This window comes from Brienomyrus brachyistius, unplaced genomic scaffold (genome assembly GCF_023856365.1).
Source record: "Brienomyrus brachyistius isolate T26 unplaced genomic scaffold, BBRACH_0.4 scaffold66, whole genome shotgun sequence".
NCBI lineage: Eukaryota > Metazoa > Chordata > Actinopteri > Osteoglossiformes > Mormyridae > Brienomyrus > Brienomyrus brachyistius.
Genome location: NW_026042341.1, coordinates 1291218 through 1313687, shown reverse-complemented (window position 1 = coordinate 1313687; position 22470 = coordinate 1291218). Strand labels below are relative to the sequence as shown.

Genomic DNA, 22470 nt, shown 5'->3' with positions numbered 1-22470 from the left:
ACTGCATTGCAGAATAATCTGAACGTCCCCCTGTTGGAATTTGCATGAGGAGAAAAATGCCTAAATTCTTTGTGGACTGTGGAAATAAGCGTGCATGCAGGCCTTTATGAAAGCATGCTTGAAAGTGAAACAAAATACACAATTCTGCTTCACTGGAAAAGGAGAGAGAGGGGTACGGAGCACAGACTGCTACCACACGACAAACCACCTCAGCGATGAGAGCCCAACTGCAGCCAGTGATCCCTCAGCACCACATTAGTTCGGTTTTTTCCAGTGGCTGGAGTGCCGATCCTGCCACCAAGCACCAAGTTTTCCTTAAGGGTTGAAGGACCTCCTTATGGGACTTAATGTCATTCCCAGGACGAAGCAATTGCAGGTTAAGGGCCTTGCTGAAGGGCCCAACACAGTAGAGTCATTCCTGGCATTCACGGGATTCGAACCGGCAACCTTCCGAATGCCAGCAAAGATCCCTAGCCTCAGAGTCACCTGAAAAAGGAGGCCGGCTTTTTTAAATGAGGTGACTGTACTCCTGTGCACAGCTGTGTTGACAGGTGCCTTAAATGGTTATTGTTCTTGCTATTCTGCTGCATCAGGCTCTAGTTTGGTATCCAGTTGATAATTCCTTTACGTTAAGGTTAGTTTCTGTTTAATACTCTTAAAAAATATTTTTTGATGCTGTTAAGCTCTTACAAGCAGTGCAGTCTGAATTTTTTACAACTTGCATTACTTAGTCTCAGGCTTCGTCATTACTGGTCATACTGCAGTAAGTATATTAAAAGTATGTACATATTTATAGCCTCTGAAGCTTTTAATTCCATGTTCTTATGTGTAAAACATTTAAATGTACATAACCGGAACCTGGTCTGCCTTTGTCTCGGCTGAACTGCGGTGGTGTTATATACAGTGTTTGACTGTCATTCATTTAAAGGTTGATCTGGCATAACACTGTTGTAATACTCTGCTGTGATACAGTATATTACAGTACAGTTCAGATACAGACTGGGACCGTCTCTTTTCATAACCCGTGTATCGTGTGATTGGTTGGTATCTTCTTGCGAATTTGAGCGAATCGTTGCCTTTATTTCACTTCACGGCGGCTTCGTTGCGATGCTGTTTCTGTGCTCTGTGTGCTTTGCATATCGTCTCTGCCCTTTGCCAGGTCGTGCCTCCGAAAGAGCTTCCTCATCCCAGTCACATTTTCATAGTCAAATATCGTTTACATGAGCACCGCGCCGGGTGCACCAAGGACATGGTCCAGTTCCGTGTCCAGTGGCAGAGCGTTACTCGCAAGGGATAGGGGATGCTACTCCGTAGAGAGTAAGAGAGTAATACTCAAAGATTATTAATCTGTATGGAGAGGGAATGTTACTCCACAGAAATATTAATCGGGTGGGATTAAATTTGAATGAACGTACCTGACGACAGGGTTGCATCTGAGGTTGAGTAATATGGGGAGTCACCATTCAGCAGCTGGGGAGTGGCGGTGGGGGGGGGGGGGGGGGTTTGGCTCCAAGTGTGGAGTCTCTGATTAAAATGTCTGCTATTCAGTTTGATGAAAAAATGTAATGAAATTGCTCAGCATGGAGGCTTGGAGGGTGTTTCCTCCACACACCCCCCCTGCAGAACTCTTTGCCACTGGCCTGGGGTGTGTGGTCATATTCCTGGTGCTGCCGCTGGGAGTTAGTTTAATGCTCCGTTGTTGTGGAAGCACAGGGTCTTTACTCTATTAGATTTTTTTTTTGTCATTTAGCCGGAAAATCCATAAGTAGTTTGTTAAATCTATATTTAAAGCCAAAACTCTGTTAGATGTTAGAATGTACAGGTAGCTAGTGTTGCGGTTTGAGGTGAGACGGAGGACAGAAGTGAGAGTTGGGGCAGCAAAGGAAGGTTTATTACAAGAAACAGAATGAGGAAACAAGCAAGATCCCGGGGAAGGGGAAGGATTGGGAAACAGAGATGTACAACTTTAATGGCGGAACTGGGGTTCAGAGGACAGGGAGGCACTTAAATATGAAGAGAACGTAACGAGAGGAAGGCGGAGTACTTCACTTGAGGGCTGGAGAAAGACGTAAGATGAACGAGCAGGAGGTGTGGCTTGTTTGGGCCACGCCTGAGGCCAAACACGAGGATCAGGCCGGGCATTACAGGTGAAATCCAATTTTTTTTGTCATACCATCCATACTTTACACCACAGTATTATTAATTCTTGGTGACAAAATTCATTGAATGTAATCATGCCACCCATGATAAAATTTGCCAGAATACCATCCACAATACCAGAGTATACTGCCTAAGCATACATAGAGGTTTAAAGCATGGTATTTGTGAGCAAAGCCATCCTCTTTTAGGGAAGGATCTTTTCATTTTAAGGCAGGTTTTCTGTGTCTGATCTGATCCGAGATCCGCTTGTGTGGAGGGCGGTGGGTCGGCACAGACGGACCTGCCACGCCCCATCTCTAAGGGTCGCTTTGATGTATATCCTGGTCTGTAACCCCCACCGCGTGTCTCCCGATTCCCGGGGTGGTGTCTGCGTCACACGGGCGGGCCACGGTACGAGGGGCCGTCCAGCGCTGGTGGAGGGTGAGTAATCCCGCACGGAGGTGGCGAGGTACTCCGCGGCGGGCTGGACGTGGGCAGATGGAGGCCGACTAATGTAGGTTACACCTCAGCAGGTCTGCGCCTCCACCCAGCGGGAGAGACGTGTGGGGGGGGGGTGTCAATTGTGTCATTGGGTGGCATTGGCTCTGCGGCCCCCCCATGCGGAGGACTGTACGGAGCTGCAGCCTTCGATCTCCATTTAACGGCTTAAACTCTGTCCACGCTGACGGCGTCACCTGATTGGTCTATTGGTGGGGGGGGGGTCAGATTCTGCATTCAGCCGCATCGCATGCTGCAGGGGTTAATGCGCCTATCAGGATTTCCTGCGCTCTAGACGGGATCGTGCATACCGATGAATATTGGCGTTGTTGCAAGGCCATGGTGTATCCCAGAATGCACTGCGCAGCACCGCCACGTGCACCCTTTGTCTCTGGGTTCTTGGGGGGGCAGGCGGGGGGACAGTTTGCGCATTGTGAGACGTGCAGCTGTGCCTGACAGCCACACATCTCCCTCCCCCAATGAAAGCGGGAGGGGCCCAGCCGATCCTGCCCGCGTGAATGAACAGTGAGGTTCCGGGGGCTGGCAGCGCCAGCCGGCTCCCGGGGGGGCGAGGGACGTGGCACTCCGGGCACACGACGTGCCACTGGCACGCCAGATATGTCTGCTGGCAACAGTGGATCCACCCCAACTGGGAGAGCGTGTTTCCTGGGTAGCGTTCACGGGCAACCTTGTCCATAGTCATGCTGCAGCTGCTTTCTGCAGGCTTTTTTCGACAAGATAAAGGTACCTCACCCCCCAACTCGGCCCATATTTTGAGGTCCGTTCAAGGTGGGGGGGTGTTTAAATGACCCAACGGGACCTCTGGGGGCAGCATTGTGTGCGTTTGGTAGATCACAGCGTCACATCTCTGTCAGTAGGAGGAGCCGGAGCACCAGGCCGCACCGATCTCCTTTTTGTTTCTTTTTCGTCTGCGGGGTGTTTAATCTGTAGGGCCCCGGCCAATCGTGGGACGGAAAAATAGAGCAAAGGAGAGGAGCGAAGAAGAGGAGGAGGACAGAGAGAGAGAGAGGAGGCAGGCAGCATCTCTGGGAGATGAGAACACCGTCCCCCCTCGCTAGCTACCCCCCGGATGTCCCATGTGTTCCCTCATACCTCTCTCCTTTTGGGAGTGTGCCCTTTCACGGCATGAGGTCACCCCGGCATACGCCTGGTCTCCGCCCCGCTGCGTATGGATCTGCTTCCTTCCACCGGCCTGAGTAATGACCTTTAATGGCCGGTGTGAGCGAGTCCCGCATCTGTACCCCTGACGCCGATGGCATGTTCGGGAAGCCCCATCACCCCGTTCTGAAATGGGCCGCATTATTCGTGAATTGCAGAGCACATGAAAGGGAATGTTTGATAAGGCCCCGTCCTGTCAGCGTGAGACAGAGCGCCCCCTTCTGAGGAGCCGCTGGGCTTGCACGCCCTGGAGGGGTGTCATTAGTAGATCCGTGGTCTGAAACTCGGTCAGCATTCCTGGCACACGCACAAATCCACACACACCCGGGGGGACCCGCCACTTACAGGATGGACATCCACCTCCGGGGGACTAGATGTTTTCCTCTGGGCAGAGCTGGATAAAATCCTGTGGTGTTGCTCAGAGAAAGAAGGTTTTTAAAAAAAGAAAACACTGTGCCCCCCCCCACATGTTGGAGGTGCATCCTTTGTGTCAACCTGAACCGATATATAACCAATATGTGTGGTATGTTCATAATGGTGGACTTTGTTTTAATTCGGAGGCCTATTTCCTCACTTTTGTGAGTACCTAGGGAGCGCCCTTGCAGCAAGCCGTACGCGAAGTTCCATAACCTTCCAAAGCCAGCAACGAAACATCTGCAGGCCTCTGTGGTACCTACTTCTCCCCTGTTGGATGTTCTGTCTTTAAAAATCATGTGTGTTGAAGAAGATGGAACACGTTTATAGCCGACATTTCATAAATGGCATTCAGACCTGGCCGAGGGGCATTGCTGTTGGACCGTGGTGTCACACAGCTTTGTTGCCGTTCAGTCGGTGAGCCAGGGGACGGTTGAAGGTTTTCGGTTCTGTTTTTTCTCTTTTTTTGGGAGGTGTCCATCCACGTTTTGCAGAATTATGTTCATGGCGGCCTTGGGAAACGCCACTGGAATGGGGAAAGTGGTAAATCAGAAGCGCCTGGCGGTACGGGGAGTTCAAAGCGCTGAAATGAGGGGCGCTGTCAGGAAATCGTGACGGGAGCAGGAGGGAGACATGGAGATGTTGACGTTTCTGGGGCACCTGGTGTTCTGTGAAGTTCTCAGCTTGCCTGGGATTTCAGGTGCCGGCGCTGGGTAATGGGAGCGGGGCGGCAGGACCGGTGGGTTCCTACAGGCACCCCTTCACCGGGGGCGGGGCTACCCCTCTCAGGTGTCCTGGGGAGTGGGGTGGGCAGGAGACACTCTGGCCGACAGGCCTGACTTTGACCTGAGAGCTGAGAGTCCGTCCAAATGCTAAAGACAAAACATCGGCACCACCAGTGGCCCCGATAATTTAGCTAACGTGTTGAACAGCCTATACCTGAGAGGTCAAAGGTCGACTGAAGTAACTGACGGGTTGCCACAGCAGTGACAGGAAGAGGCCCTATCATCACAGTGTCTTTACATAATGGTTTTATCGCTAGGGAGATATTCAAGAGTGTAATTAGCGTTAGCAGCCTTGGCTCGGCTGCCGGGAATGAGTCGCAGGCACAGGCGATAATGTAGGCTGTTCTCCGACGTTCTGACGTGTGCCTAGCGTGCCCACTTCTCATCTGCCATGCGTGTGTGTGTGTGTATATGTGTGTGTGTGGGTGTGTGTTCGTCCACGAGAGCTCTGATTGGTCAAAGCAGACTTCCTGCTACTGGACAGGAATTAACTTATTTATGTTTATTTTTGCAGTGCTTAAACAGCCATGGCTTACATTTGTAAAAACCCATTGATTGCTTTTGCATCCTGTGGAGGAACGGAGAATGTCGAACTGACGTCGATGGGAGGGAGATTTAGGAATCCGAGCTGTGAGATAGACACATACAGTCCCACTTGGGCCCATAGGGTGGCGCCACTTGGGTCAGTGACCCAGCATGAGTGGGGGTGGGTTATTGAATATTTCAAAGGTGAGCAGAGATGGAGAAGTAGGGCCATGAGTATGTGGGGGTCAGATGAAACCAGTGATGGGGTGGGTGGGAGGACAGTGGTGAGGAAGGCTGACACTCCATCCCCCTTACTCTCTGGATTCTCTACTTGCGAGGTTACGGCCCCCACCAAAGTCACGTCTGCCAGTTCCAAGGACAAGCCCCCCCCCCCCATGACGCCAGATATTGTCAGCACCCAAACGTCCGCTGCGATCCACACTGAAATTCCACAACAGGCGGTGACACTAATGAGGCTGTTTTTAAATTAGCCTCCACACATTTGTGCTTTTACACAAGTAAACATAGCACCTCTCACAATAAGGACCTCAGAAGGCCTCTTTCATGCGATCGCTTTGTAGATCTATAGCTAAAGCTTTTCTTTAACAGCCCTAGACTAGCTGTCCTGGCTTTCTCACATGTACACAAACATAAGGAGTATGCATTTGTTTGTGGGGCTCTGGGAATTTGGGATTCGGACGCAGCAGCCAAGCGATCCCACGGCCTTCGGGAAAACGTTCATGGAAAAGCTGGGCTTGGCATCTCGCGGCTACGGCTGTACAGAGCCGGCGATGTCCGAATCCCCCCTCAGGGAGCCCCGCGCCTCGCCGTCCTCTCCAGCTCCCATGGCGCCATCTGGTTCCTTTTCAGCCTCCCGCTCTGATCATGTGAGCGGGGGACCCAAGCTGGCTGCGGACTCCTCGCCCTGCCTTTAATTATGGCGTTCTTTACTCTTCGTGTTGTTTTTAAATCTCAGTACCGGCACCAGAGCCCTGGGACTGAGGACCCCAGCAGGTCCTGGCCCGGTTCAGGGATCGGACGCCACGGCTTGATGCCATTGTTAGCGGCCCAGATTGTGCCATCATGTGACCATGTTTGCGTCCAGCACCGGGCTTTGCCATTGGCAGGGAGTCCACAAAAAAACAGATCCGCTTATACTGCCCCCCAGTGGTATTGTAGCTACTACTCAGCTTGTAATGGGAACATGGTTTTATTCTGTCCCCCAGGAGGACTTTTGGGATGCGGTTGAGATCATGGTTATGGGTGGGGGGTGTTTTCTCAGCGCATCAATATTCTGGCGTTTCTGTGGAAACGAGAGAGGAGCCCGCGGGCTGTGTGGGCAGTCTGCCGCCTGCTAAGGCGTGTCGCTTGCGTGTGGTCACGTGTTCCAGCCGTGTGCCACCAGTGCTCCTCGGTATGGGACCGGCGACTCGGAGTGGGAGCGAGCGGGCTCGCGTTGCTATGCCCCACCCTCTGCCCCCCCATGTCACGATTTTGGGGGCCGTGGCGTCACTGCCTCCTCGCCGCTTAATTAGATGGGCGTGTTCTGGGCGCTGCTTCAGTGCCGTCCACGGGAGCGGAACATTGACGTCGGATCAGAGGGAATTAGCGAAGATTAATGTCCGCCCCAGTGCCTCTACGGAGAGCCGTCTCCTTCAGGAGCCTTCGGTGAACCTCCATCCTGACTCACCCAAGCAGGTGAAGGATTAAAGGTCGTCATCTGTGGGAAACCAGCAAGCCTGCTTAGCCTGAATGTTTGTTTGTCCTTACTTTGTCACCTCAGGGTTTGACGGTTACGGTCCCGCCCAAAACTCAGTGTGTGTGTTTGCTCTCACTAAGCTTTTCTGGGAGATGGTAGGATAGACTGACGGAGACTTTCAGGTTTATCATAGTATGTAGTATGGTGTCGCTCAGTGAGTTTAGGCTGGGCCTCGTGCCCAGACCTCCTCACGGTCTCCTGTCCCTCTGTAACCCTAACACAGGATTCCTTACGGCAGGGTTGTAAATGAGAATTGCTTCTCCGCTTAAATTATCCCGTTAAACAGCGATTAAATTAAATGCATCCTGCTGGATACTGTACTGCTGAAATTCATATTTAATACCTCACTCAAGATACAATGAAAATTCTCTCCCAGGGCTGTAATATATGACAAGTTGGTCACAAGCCTGGAACCTGTTACTGTGTGATCTGCTGGGTTCAAAACTGATTGAATCACCAAGATTTGATAATAAAGGAATCGTTTTAGAGTTTGATGCCTGCATTTGAAGTGCTGAAACACACAGCGCTTCCTTCAGCAGATAATGCTAACAAGTCTTATCTCCACTGTTCCTTGACCATGACCCAAACAGCGTGCAGTGATGGCCAGCTTCTCTGACATACACAGATGAAACACATTCACACTGTCTTTGACTCAACATTTTTAGCACAGTTAACTTCCTTGACTGATTGTCTTATGGCTCAATAATTTTAACAGTTAGCTTCTTTCACTGCTTTTAGTGTAGTTAGCATCTTTGATTCAATGTCTTTGACTCAGTGTTTCAGCACAGTTAACTTCTTTGACTCAGTGTTTTTAGCACAGTTAGCTTCTTTGACACAGTGTTTTAAGCACAGTTAGCTTCTTTGATTCGATGTTTTTAACACAGCTTCTTTGACTCAGTGTTTTTAGCACAGTTACCTTTGACTGTGTTTTTAGCACAGTTACCTTCTTTGACTCAGTGTTTTTAGCACAGTTACCTTCTTTGACTCAGTGTTTTTAGCACAGTTACCTTCTTTGATTCAGTGTTTGTGGCACAGTTACCTTCTTTGATTCAGTGTTTGTGGCACAGTTACCTTCTTTGACTCAGTGTTTGTGGCACAGTTACCTTCTTTGACTCAGTGTTTTTAGCACTGTTAGTTGCTTTGACACTTGGTTCCTGAGGCTGTCTCAGTGTCTCGCCTTCATGGGTCTCTGGTTTGTTTGCACCCTTTTCCCTCTTCACAGTGATTATGACCTTGAACAGGACTCAGTGTGTGAAGAATAGCACTTACAGGGCTGGGAGAGCAGATATATAACCGTAGGCTCTTGTACAGACATCCATCTTCTGCTTACCTTCCATTCCTGAACACTGCTATGTTCATCTGAGATCTAGTGAGTTTAGCACCAAGAATATCACATATCCTTTGTCCCGCCCCCACATGAGATCTATCCTCATTGGCTGTCTACCGGGTGTCTTTATGGTAGCAGGTGCCCATGTGGTTTATGGGCCCTCTTGATTGGTGCTTTTCCAGCACTGTAGCTATGTAGGGGGCGAATCCAGGTAAATGGCCTGCTTTGCCATCCATCAAACCTTACCCGGCATCAGAGTTGGCAGTGTGTTCTTTATTTAATTTCCCCAGTTCCAGCGGTATCGCATGTCTGCACATTCTGTCCTACTCCCAGCTCAGCATGGAGGTCTGAGGTGTCTTTATGACCATGCAGAGTGTCATGGACAGCAGGGAGCCTATTCTGGGGGGAGGGGGGGCAGCTTGGTTCTAAGATGCCGGACTTGTGAGCAGAATCTTTTGAAGGTTCTAGCTACTGTTCTGCCCTTGAAAGGGGGATTTCTTCAGCCAGGCGAGTGAGTGAAGTCATAAGCTAAGTAAGTTCCCATGGATGAAAGTGTGCTGTAAGTGGATTATGGAAGGAATAATATAATAGGAAAGGTTAAAGGGGCAGCCAGTGGTCTGACGGTGACCACAAGGCCCAGCATCAAATCGACTTCCACTTAACGATCAATGTACAGGCTGCTTCCCACCATTTTGGTTTTTCTCTATTCCTGGTTGAACACGTTCTGCCAGAGTGCGTGACAGACCTGTCGCAGAATGGCGGCTTTCCCTTTGATCTGACCGGCGCAGGGATGAATCATCACTCCAATGCAGGAGCTGTGGCCAAAATGTGGCTTGGCCAGTAACTGCACACTCCGACAGCCTTACATCCCAGTCAGTGACTGCACACTCCGACAGCCTTACATCCCAGTCAGTGACTGCACACTCCGACATCCTTACATCCCAGTCAGTGACTGCACACTCCGACAGCCTTACATCCCAGTCAGTGACTGCACACTCCGACAGCCTTACATCCCAGTCAGTGACTGCACACTCCGACAGCCTTACATCCCAGTCAGTGACTGCACACTCCGACAGCCTTACATCCCAGTCAGTGACTGCACACTCCGACAGCCTTACATCCCAGTCAGTGACTGCACACTCCGACAGCGTTACATCCCAGCCAGTAACCGCACACTCTGGCACTGTTACATTCCAGTCACTGACCGCACGCTCTAGCACTGTTGCATCCCAGCCAGTAACCGCACACTCTGGCACTGTTACATCCCAGTCACTGACCGCACGCTCTAGCACTGTTACATCCCAGCCAGTGACCTCACATTCAGAGAACCGTTAGTTATAGTGAATATGTGGTGATTATATTCTGTGACACGAGGAGGGTCTAAATTGGCTGTCAAGCCCCCCCCCCCCCCCCCCCCCCGCCTTGGGATGCCATCAGACTGCTGTCCTGTTCCATTCTTTCTGCTATTTGCCCTGCTGTTGTTGGGAGATATGAGGGGGGTTGAATTATTGAGGCGCTTGTATGGATCTGGTTGTTCAGAAAGCCTCCACATACAGATTCATGCGGTTAAGGGAGAGCGGGGGGCTCTTTGGGCTAAATAAATGTCTGGCAGAGACGACTGGCGTGGAAATGGAAGTGAGAAAGCCGTGGATGCGGCTGCAATAAAAAACCTTTGGCAGAGAGATAAGCGATGTGACCACGCTCAAAAAGAAAATGTGCGCTAGGGTTCAGTGACTCCTGCACAGGCAGCAGTGTAACAAAGAGGTCTCCCTACTCCGGCCTGCGGCTTGGCAGGAGCAGCTAGCTATTAGCCATAGCATAGAGCTGTGTATGTATGTGTCTGTCTGTCGGCCATGTGTAAGAGGCCACTGAGGACCTCCCTGAATCAAGAGGCGGCCAATCAGAAGGGAGAAGGTCAGGGTGCATAGGGCAACCCCTCAGGGCCAGGTGGGTGTAGGACTGCTGTGGGGTCAACATCCATGCTGTGTTCTGGGGTAAACTGAAATTAGCTGTTGAAAAATTGAGGAGAGGGACATTTATTGCAGTGAGTTAGCCAGAAAACAGACAGCAAGACCTCCTCCGTTGGAAGCCCATTTGATGTGACGGGACTGATTTGCATGCAGTCCGGCCCAATTTCTCCATCCTGATGAGCTAGAAATTTTACTCTAGGAGGGGGGCGGGTGCTCAGGTTTGCTTGGGCTTCCTACTCTTGTGACCCCCTCATCCACCTGCACCGAGCTCCATGACCAACACTTGACCTCAAAGCTCCACTCAGTATAAAAAGAGAGAGTAAGGCGAGATTTACGCCGCTTTTGAGTGGAACTACATCCCTGCTCCAGTCCTGTCTTCCTCCTGCATTTTGGAAACAGTGTGAGCTGCTGCAGATGTTATTGACCCCCCCACCCCCACCACCACCTTTTCTGTGTGTTCTACAGAATGGTTTTCCCGATTTATTTTACAGTTTGGAGACACAAAAGCAGCTGGGTGTTTCTTTTAATTCTTCAGACTCTCAGAATTCAGATACCCCCCCCCCCCCCCGGCTCGACACCCTTATTTACTGCTCTTCGCTTCTGTTTCCAACCGGTGAAAATATGACAGGATCTAAGAATACAGCTGGGTTTTAAAAAAAAAGAATGTTCTCCAGTACAGCAATAATAGTTTTTTGTTATGGTGCGTTAGTTAGCTAGGAGAGGACAGGCGCTGCCCCCCCATGGAGTGTCTGGCTTGGTTGCTCTGTAGTTGGACACTGAAGCTCCACAGTACAGACTCCTCTGGCATCTTTTCCAGACACACACCTCAAAATAGGTCAAGTGGCCCCTCAGACTAAGCTGTTTCCATCAATCAGGGTCCTGTCACCAGCGGCGTCCTTCGTCTGCCTGATTGAAATTGGCAGTTTCTGCAGACATTACAGTGTGTAATGTTGTAATCTTAAGCAGTCAAAGGAAATGTTTAAGGCTATTTATCTGAATAATAAGTGTGCTCAGAAAAACACAACATATGCAAATTAAGAGTAACACAATAAAAAAACAGGAATTTCTTCTGTGCTGTTGGATGGCTTGAAGATCAATGCATGCTTCCCAAACCTTTCCTCAACTATTTTTTGTATTTGTTCAATTTCTCAGCCAGCTTATTTAATTAAATTAGTTTAAAAAGATCAATGACAAATTGATAAGCCATACAAAGTGCACTAGTGGTTGAGTCAAAAATGCATGAATATATTGGATGGTGGCTTCAAGCGCTGGTCTAACTTTTGCACAGTACTGTACATTACTGACTTGCTCTAGGTCGTCTCCCAGTGACCGGACCTGTTTTACTAGCCAGCGCTGCATCTATTAAGATTTAAATCTGGATGCAGAAATCTGTGGACTTTCAGGACAGGCGAGGACAGAATGAGCTTCTGTCGGGTGAAAAGGGCCCGAGGTGCGCAGGCAGCACAGCGGCTTGGGGGAGAGGTAACTGAACACTGCTTTGTGTGAGGCTGTCAGGGGTGATGGTGTGTAAGAGTCTGTACAGAAACGCGAGCCTTGGTAAACAGCAATAATATGCCACTCCCCCAGGGCCTCACAGCTACACGGTCAGCCGCGCAGCGATTTACAAAGCGCCGAGGATCAGAATGCCAGAGTGGCCAACAGGTTAGGGCTTCATTAGTATATTTCGATTAGCATGTTGATCTGTCAGTTGTCCTGGGTTAATTTGGGCAGCGTGACAGTAATGACCTGAGCCGTTTAGACTGCTTGTGAGCGCGTAAGATTGGGAGAGCTTCCTTATTGATGATGGACTTTCTCCAGGTGGTGCTGAAGGTGTTTCTCTGGGCGGGCAGAGGGGCCCTGGCTGGCTGCCGTTTCACTGGGTCCTTCTGAAGGATCAGTGGCCTGGCAGGCCGCTGACACTGAGTCGCTCCTTCGCTTAACATGCTCGTCTTTTCCCCCAGGTTCCTCCGCCCTCGAAGTGACCCAGAATGCCGCTGGTAAAGAGGAACATCGAGCCCCGGTACCTGTGCCACACGGCACTGCCCCGGGGCATCAAGAACGAGCTGGAGTGCATGACCAACGTGTCCCTGGCCAACGTCATCCGCCAGCTCAGCAGCCTCAGTGAGCCAGCGTCTGTTTACAGGAAACAGTCTGCCACCCAGTCACATGTTCAGCCTCATCCAATCACAACTGTAGAATAGAGTAGAATAGAATAGAATAGAATAGAATAGAATAGAATAGAATAGAATAGAATATCTTTATCGTCATTGTAACAAGTCACAATGAAATTCAATGCGTGTGACTCCCCACCCAGCAATGCTTTTTGGTACAGGTGAATATTAATGAAAAGAAAATGAATTAGATTAAGTTACATAAAGAAATAAACAAGAATGTAAAGTATCAATAAAATATGAAATATAAGAATATAAATTACATGGAAGAGGCAGTGATAGTGCCTGTCTTCCTCCTGCCTTTTCACTGGGCTGCTGAATACCCACCAGCGCTCCATGCAGATCTTATTTTTCTTTGGTTTTATTAGAATTTTTTTCATTTTAAATCTACATGAGATTTTTTTTCAGTGATGTTGGGATGTTTTTCCACCAGAACAACAGAGAGAAACGAGACGATTTCTTGCATTCGTTTTCTGGGGGGAAAACGAAAATATTGTGTTAAAGTGCAGCTCTCTCCGGATGTTTGTGATTTCAGTAATCGCCCTAAAAGGCTTGTGACGTACACTTGGAGATGCACTCACAATGAAGCACAGTTTTACACGGAGCAGACAGGAAGTGACCCGAGGTTTGCTTCCTGCTTTTTTTTTGTACAGGTAAATATGCAGAGGATCTGTTTGGGGAGCTGTTCAACGAGGCGCACTCCTTCTCGTTCCGGGTGAACTCCCTCCAGGAGCGAGTGGACCGACTGTCCATCAGTGTCACCCAGCTCGATCCGAAGGAGGAGGAGTGTAAGTGTCCATGGACGCCCCCATCCCACCCTACATCCACTGACATGCCATTTCTAGGCATTCAGACCCCTCTCCTGCATATATTAGGCTCCTCTGTAGCTCCTTTAAATTACTGATGTACTGATAAGGAAATATCTGGCCGATACCGATAGCTGATTAAATAAATTTTTAAATAATTGCATTCCAAAAGTATGAAAAAGGATTTATTTTTGGTAAGAAAATGCCAATTCTGGCAGAAAATAAGTCCCAGAACACTATATTTTATAACTGTATATATCTTATATATTTACAACCAGAGATGGATTCAACTAGTACGCAAGTACACATTCACCTTTAAAAATGATGCGTGCAACAATCGATTTTACAAACAATCGACTGCCGTATCGTGAATGCGTACTTGCATACCAGTTATGTCCATCCCTTTTTTTTATAACAGAGAAGGGCTGTTCGTCTGACAAGTGTGATAAACTCAATTTTCTGAGTAATATCTTTTGATTTCGCTGTGTCTGCACTTTGCTATGAAACGCTCGCCTTCATACACTAGCGTCACTTGGCACTACTGCAGCCTTTACTGGAACAGATTTATTTTCCAGAAACTCTTCATACTCTTCACTGTCTCGCCTTATGGTGAGCGATCAAATTTGTTGTGTTGAAAAGTTTATCAGCAGATCCTCCTCGTGAAATTTTAGCAGAGCGATGTATCGCTAACGATGTTAAAATAATTCCACACAGTTTGACTTTGGGGGTGTGCAGAGCTGTGTGGGTCACCATTTCAAAGGGAGTTATTGATAGTAAATGTCAGATCTTTTTTAACCATCGGTGCATCTCCACTCTAAATTCTTTAAATGGAAATTCCAGAATCCCCTTTGTAAGTTGGAAGATTAGACATCACATGACCTTGACCATGTGACCAAAAACCTAAGGAGGTTAAGGAAGATGAGAGGTCTGTGATAAATGTGTCTCTGGGTAGGTCTCAGTTCAGTTATGGACTATACTCTCAAAAATATACAATTTCTCTCAGATGTGGGTGGATGTACACACAGGGCATGCCTGCTTCATAACGCAGACAGACTGCTCTTCAAAACAGTGAATACAAAGAGCATGCAGACAAGGTCGAAGTTCACTTTCCGTTTGGCTAAGTATTAGAATGGCTAAGACGTGTGACTTTAAAAGTGGCGTCATCGTGGAATGCCGGACCTGGTAGTTCCAGAATGTCAGAAACGGCGCCCCCCTCTGGATCTTCACACACGGTAGTGTCTAGAATTCACAGAGAATGGCGAAATAAACAAATGAAGTCCGACCAGACGGAGGGCAGCTCGGGTTCCAGATCTGCCGAGTTAATGAGAGAGGTTAGAGGAGAACAGCCAGACTTGTTAAAGCCAACAGGAAGACCATAAGTGCAAAAATAACAGCTCAGTACAGCGGCGATGGACAGAGTGACTCCTCTGAATGTATAACTCATCTACCCTTGAAGCGACTCTGGAGGCAAAAGTGGGTCACAGCTAGATGCGCCGTATAAAGCGGCAGCTGAATGCTTCCGCTGAAAAGATGTTGGCCTGAGACTTAAACCAGTCACCCGAACAGCTGCTATTCTGGATTTCTCTTCTTGTTCACAAGCAAGGTCAATAATTTAGACCCTTATTGCACTCATTATCCACCCAGCGCAATATATAAAAGTAACACGTTTTTAATGGATGGAATCGCTCTATTTCCACAGATACTGGCCCTCACCCGAACACGCAATAACTGTGGTTGTCCGGTCGGATATTTTTTGATGTGCCGGAAGATTAATGATAATAATCTGAATAAAATTTTCGTGTTCAGATGTCAGATTCGATAAGAAATACCACCATTTATCAGGGATTCATGTCTTGATATTCAAAATTGTTTCGTAAAGCCCATTTCTGATATGGGTTTGCAGTGCTGCAGTGAGACTCTCGGTATTTTTAAATATTTGATTCATTTTAATTTAAATGCGGGTGAGCAGTTGAGTGACTTTGATGATGCACTTTTATTTATTTACAGACAGATACTGAGGCAGTTAGACATTTAAAAAACTTACCCAGGAATAGTAAGGGTTTGTGTGAGGTGATGAGGTTTTTCTGGCCTCCTCCCACGGCTTTGAAGAGTCTGCCTGTGCTGGTTTGAGCCAGTTACAGAACCTAAACCACTCAACCACTATGCCGAAACCACTATATCATGCTGGGCCTGTAAAAACCCATCACACTTTGGAAATAAGAGAAGTTGCTTTAACATGCTGGGAAACCCACTGGAAATCAAACTGTACCTCGTGTAGAAAGCTAGACTAAATAACTTGCACTGAAGAGTCATACTCCGGAATGGGTAGCATGCATGCTTCCCATTAATATAAATATCACAGTGTCATTTTTTTTTATGTAAAAGTCGCATCATTTGCAACAAGGCTGTCAGGAGCAGAGGTGGTGGATGTTGAAGCCACTTAGAAAGCTGCTTCAATTTTATGGAGCATCTCAGCAGATTTGCAGCTCACACCCTAGCAGGAGTGTTTCCCCCCCGCTGTCAGAGGGGGGGTTATTTTTGGAAAACAAAAGAGCTGGATCTCGTGGCACTGTGTTCCTTGGATAAGTGGGACGTTTGTGCGATGATGAAGAAAAGGAAGCGTATGGGGTTTCGACTTTGGGGGGGACTGGAGCCTATTCCAGGCAGCACAGGACAGGGGAGAAGGGAACATCCCGGACACCAGCCGGTAGACGCTTGGAAGATAGATGGATGAAGAACAGAAGCATGACTTTACTTCAAGGACCACAAGGATGGAAGGGGTCCTAGTAACCTTCAACGCATGTGGTTAAGGCATTGCCACCTACTTTAGGTTACTGCTAACCAACTTTGGGAGTTGGTGTGTTATGCCTCTATGCTTGTGATCGGAAGGTTGTTGGTTTGAGACCTGTGTTTGGCTCAGTAGCCAAATTTCCATTGGCCCCTTCAGCAAGGTCCTTACTCAAAAAAATGTCTATGGGGTGCTGGATGAACAGCTGACCCTGCAGTCAGACCCTACGCTTTGCTCTCACCTGTATGTGTGTGCATCTTAATAAAGCAGAGCATGATGGGATATATGAAAAAAACACATTCCAATGCACTTGCACTTGTTCATATGGCGAATAAAGCGTCATTTTCATTACTCTTGGGGTGGAATTCCTCTTTAATCTGGATGGCAGCTCCTCCTGGTCTACCAAGCTGTTGAGTTCTTGAGTGCCTCGTCAATCTGCAGGCTCCATTTTGTTCTGAAACGGCACCAATGCGTAAAAGTGAGCCCCGCTCAGTGAGCCGGCCGCATAAGGAGGTTGTCGCTCTTCATTTTCCTGCCTGCTTTTCAATCTGGGATATATTTTTTTTGCCAGTGTGATGCACAGCTATTATAGCAAGTGGGAGTTTTGGGGAGTCATTGATTTAATAGCCTGCTTCAAATGGCTTTTTGTTTCATCGCCAGAGGAAGGGTGGGGGAGTGATACTGTACCTTTCCTCGGGAGTGATAATACTGACAGGAGCCCCCCGCTGGCGGGGGATTAAGAAGACGCCATTTTCATGGGTCATTCTCGTGCTAATAGCTTATCTCATCCTGTCGGGTAATTGAAAGGTCTGAAAGGGCCTGTGAATGAGACTGACTGCGTTTCCCGTGAAGAGTGACCACCTGTCGTACCACGTACCACGGCGTGCCAACAGTCCTGGGTTTGCGGGTCCCTGGGGTTCAGCCGAGGCCCAGCCTCCACTGCGTGCCGTACCCCCCGAGGGAACACGGTGGAATCCTTATGCCAAGGTCACAGGGGAGAGGACAGGACAAACAGCAGTGCAGTAAGAACAAGTAAACAATGATTAAGTAACAAATACGTGCAGAGCAGATAAGGATGCGCAGGGTAACGTAGAAGTAGAATTTTAACAATGTGTAATACAGTGCAATGGTGGGGGGAGACGCAGGTCACCGATTGTTTAGGGAGCTGACGGCCTGGGGGGGGAAGCTGGTCCTGAATCGGGTGGTGATGTGATTTTATTTGAGTGTAAAAAAGTGGGTGTTTTTGAACTGATGTATGTGCTTGTGATTATTACACTGGGGGGGGGGAGCAGATTTCTCCACAATGTAACAAAAACTTGTAACTTTCAGGCTCCACTAGGATAACTTACGTTTTATAAAAATTTGTGACTGCAATCAAAACCTAAGTCTCATACTTAGATTGGTTACTTATGGTTAAGGTTATGGCTGGCTAGGGGTGAAGGGTGTCAGAGTTAGGGTTAGGGTCCCCATTTAGATAGGAAGATCAACTATCTTATATATCTGACCCCCAACTCATAAAAACCCTGAATCAAACGTAAGATCAGGGTGAAGAAAAAAAAGCGAATGTACATGGAGGTAAAGGATGTTCCTCAAAAGGATTTCTGTACTGGAAGGGGTTTAAACGTGCTTAGTCAGCACTGGTCCCGGTCCTGTTCCATGTAGAAGTTTGTGGACCCCTTTCTCAGCAGTGACAGGACTGAACCGGAGACCCGTATACAGGGATAGCCGGATCAGGATAGACAGGGATCCGCTCCTTTGATTCCGCCGAATTAGGCTTTTGGGGGGGCTGTTTATAACAGCAGTAAAGCACAGTGAGAAAGCAACTAGAGGGTGGAACTGGGGGAATGTGCGCAGTGCTGTGCTGTGATGAAATGTCACAGGCAGGACAGCAGCCCCCACCCTCAGACAGAAGTCACCTTGCTGCCGTATGGCTTTAAGTTATGGGGCAGAGCCTGGCGTCTATGTCTGCTGGGTTCGTTTGTCGGCCTGGGGTATTTCTTAAGACTTTTAAAGCCACCCTTCCCTCTGATGGATGGCTCCATTCTCTCCCTCCCCACCAAACTCCGTTTCCAGCGCTCCTGTCCTATCAGGATGCAGCATCCGTCTCCCCACATGACCTAATGGCCCATATACCACAGTTAATCTCCATATTATATCGCCTCGGTCCTCCGCTGTAAAAATAATGCTTGATGTCACCAGTGAAGACCCCAAAGGTCCTTTTTAATTAAACTGCAGCCCTTGCCTCAGTGCGGTGATGTTTAACTACGAAGCGATTTTTCCATTTAGCAATGGACAGCTGTTAAGAATTAGGGGGATTGTGAAACTGCGGGTCTGCCAATCGGTTTCCTTGTTCTGTCGTTTCACCGCCCAACGACCCGGCGATCCCAACAGCGCCACCTGGGGAGGCTCGGGTGGAGTTGCGCAGGGAAGCTCTTTCTCAAAGGCCTTTCAGATCGTTGGCCCAGATCCCATTCTGCCCCCGGGGTTTCGGGTTTGGGTTGTTTCCCCCCCCCTGTTTTTTCCGTGTTTGCCGGCTGTTAGGCTGCCGGCTGACTCAGTGCTTTCCAGCACGCAAAGCTGCTGAAATCCGTGAAGCAAATTCATTTTAAAAAGAAAGAACAAAAGATTGTGACAACAGATGGGCCAGAATGCGCTTTCTTAATGAAAAAAAAGTCATTGCTGTTTTTTCACCAAAATATGGAACCGGTCCTTCTTTACTGGACCGGAAAGCTTCACGTTACATCTGGGCACCACTGGGTGAGGTCAGGGGTTCAGTGTTGCCCCTGAGGGGAGGGGGGTAGGTCCTGAAAAACATTTAGGGGGTGCGAGGTGAAGCAAAAGCAATTTGAGCATTGCCGATGCGGCCTGTCAAGGTTAGCGCTCCATTCTGAGGCATCTCTGGGCTGCCCAGACCTCCTCTGACGCCATCTGGGCCCCCTGTTTGACTGTCTCATATCCTGTCCCCCATATGCCAGTTTGTTTTGCATATTACGCTTTGTTTTGACTTTGCATTAAATTGATGCTTAGGTAGTCAGAGCAGTTTCTCGTGGACCGGGGAAGAAGATAAGATTTCCGTGTGTGTGTGGTGGGGGGGGGGGGGGGGGGGGGGCATTTGTTTGGGAATTCAGCTGAGCCACTCAAAGCAGGTGAATGCCTTTAGGAATGCCTCAGGAAATACTGGGGGAGAGAGAGAGAAATGGAGGGAAAGAGACAGGAGAGAGACAGACGGGCAGAGGAGAACACAATGAGAGACAGACGGATGAGGAGAGACAGGTGAAAGGATTGGAGAGAGGAGGGAGGGAAGACCTCCTTGGATCAGCTTGATGGAGGCACATTATCCTCAAAAAATGCTGGTCTCACCTTACATTTAACTGAGACTGAGACCCCGCCCCCCCCCCCCCCACGCCTGGGACCCAGGAGATGGTGCTGGGAGGCTGTGCGGTATTGTACTGGGGGTCTCTCGAAAAGCAGGTCGAACTATAATAAGCAGGAATCTCACACGATCCCGAGAAGTGGCGTACGCCAAGAACAGACGCGTGTGAAGGCAGATGACATGGCATGATGAAAATAAAACTCCAGGAAAAGAGTTTTATAGCGGCAAACCTGAATGCAGCGCCGTGATTCAGCTCCCACGTGAGCACCTGACGCGTTCGCACTGACGCTGTTTAAAAATAGAGCACCTGGCTTCTTGTTTGAAAGCTGATTCTTCAATTCCTGCGAGAAGGCATGCAAAATAATTAAGTACAAATAAAAATCTTGCTAGCTTGCCATCGTTGCTAAGAGCCGAACCCATTACTATTCAGTATTGGTATTTGAATAAATGGGGTGTTGATATGTAGGAGTACAGCGCTGTGCATTGATTCAGCACACTCACCTGGCCAGCTGTGTGCATTGGATCTCCTCCTGGGGGGGGTTCAGAAAGTACGGGCCCTGACCTTTCTGCATTTTCAGAGAGCCATGGGGGTGTGGTGTGAGTCAGTATGGCGGGGTCTGCTTTTACCCGCATCCTCGTTCAGCCTTTCTACATTTGAAGAGCCGCCATCACCATCACCCATGACCATGGTTTTTACGCGATGAGTGTAACGCGTCCCTGTAGCTGTACAAGTGGCGCATTGTGCAAACGTTGCAAAGGTTGTGGGTTCTAATCCCAGGGACTGCACAAAAATTGTAGCACTAGCCTTTACTATAAGTGGCTTTGGATAAAAGAGTCAGATCAATGAATTAAATGTAACATGGCCCCGTTTGGAATGGAGTCCAACAGGAAGGTCTCTCTGTGAATTGGCTGATCCTTGGATGAGATGCCGTGGATGGACTTCTAGCTGAGACTGCCCTCCTTGTAGTGATGTAACTGTGGTCACCCTGTAGATGCCAGAGTCCAAAATGACCAAGCTGGAGGCTGTGGAACTAATCAGTGGGCAGGGCTGTTACTCATCAGGGGTAAAACCCAAGTCATGTGATCCTTCCCAGATACCCTATCAGATTCCTCTGTGCATTGCCCTGCTGGTTGTTATGTGCTGCTGACATTTGCTTTCAGTTTTCACCGACTCCTCAGTCTGTTAGCCGGCGTGTGGCAGTTGCTTGACCAAACGGGCGTTTCTAAGGGCCTCTTAATGCAGCCTGAGCAGGAGAAACCCCATTGCACTTAGTCATTAAGCACCTTTTTAACTGCAGGTGGGCAGGCTGGCGGTGACCCCTCCATTAAGGAGGGTGATAGGTGTAACGTGCCTGGAAGCCAGAAAACTTCAGAGTAGCTTGTACATTGTGGTCTTTAGCCCACTTCCCTTGAAACCCCCTCACATTCATATAAACCGGGGACATTCAAGGGACCCAATGCTTTATAGGGGCCCCAAACCTACCATAATGGGCCCGCTTTATAAGGACCCCTAAACCTACCATAAGGGGCCCGATTTATAGTGGCCCCAAACCTACCATAAGGGGTCTGCTTTATAGGGGCCACAAACATATAAAGGGCCCGCTTTATAGGGGCCCCAAACCTACCCATTTTATAAGCACCCTCTTCCCCCAGGTAGGCAAATTATATTCAATTTAAGTCCAGATTGAAAGTGCCAAGCCAAGGGGGGGGCAGGGGTGACATTGAAGGTGACATTTTGTCGGGGGGGCCCAGGATTTCTAGTAACGCCTCTGTGCCTGGGACACCTCACAGTTAATGTTAAAGTAGTGCAGTGTACTCTTTGCACTATGAAAAAGAATTTCCAGAGCAAATTAAAAGAAAGTAAACTTTTCATTAAGTATATTAATGTACATGTCAAGCTGGTTAATGCTGCCAATTTGCGGGTATCTGGTGTGGAAGTGATGGTGAGCCCAGTAATCCTTAAAGTTCCCCTAAAGTCACTTACTGGTCACCTCGGTCCTCCGGGCCGGGGCCAGATTTGCTCTATGAAGTAGTTATAATAAGCGACGCGCGGATCGATGAGGAGTCGTGCCGACTGAAGGATCGCAAGCTCACGGGTTCCAGCTCTGCTTTTTGTCCCTATGAAGCGATTGCAGTCGGCTTCTTATAAATTATTGAGGGCAGAGAACTGCTGGTTTTTTACAATTTTTTTTTATTCTTTCAAGGCCTTCTCTGAGGATGTTTTTTTTCCCTCTGACTGATTTCTCTCTCTCTCCACTTTCCCTTCTTCGCCTTCATGGCTATTTTTTAAAGCAGCCATTCCAGAAAAAATCATTGATTTTTTTTTTTCCACACGTCTTCAAATGTCAGGCTGATCGAAAAGCAATTACTCTCGACAGACGCACTGGACAGCGACCGGGTCTGTCTCTGATGACTGTCGAGTGTATTTAAAAATAATTATTACTGTAAATTTGTTGCAGTTCAAACCACATGTTGGAAAGACAAAGACTATTAATCAGAAACGTTTCCCAACCGTACTCCGGTTTCCCCCCACAGTCCAAAAACATGCTGAGGCTAATTGGAGTTGCTAAATTGCCCGTAGGTGTGTATGTGTGAGTGAATGGTGTGTGAGTGTGCCCTGTGATGGGCTGGCCCCCCCATCCTGGGTTGTTCTCTGCCTCATGCCCATTGCTTCCGGGATAGGCTCCGGACCCCCCGCGACCCAGTAGGATAAGCGGTCTGGAAAATGGATGGATG

General features: G+C 48.6%; 1 protein-coding gene across 3 annotated transcripts in view; it reads left to right on the top strand.

Moving 5' to 3' along the window:
- Positions 1–22470, top strand: part of wasf1 (WASP family member 1) — a 48102-nt gene that overhangs the window by 8800 nt on the left and 16832 nt on the right. For 2 of the 3 annotated variants that reach the window (XM_049002252.1, XM_049002254.1), the window contains exons 2-3: positions 12558–12717; positions 13421–13555. In XM_049002252.1, the coding sequence (XP_048858209.1) occupies positions 12585–12717; positions 13421–13555 (268 nt within the window). In that variant the 5' untranslated portion in view covers positions 12558–12584. Of the gene's footprint in view, positions 1–11835; positions 12259–12557; positions 12718–13420; positions 13556–22470 lie in introns of those variants that run through there. The other variant, XM_049002253.1, reaches the window with a different exon arrangement.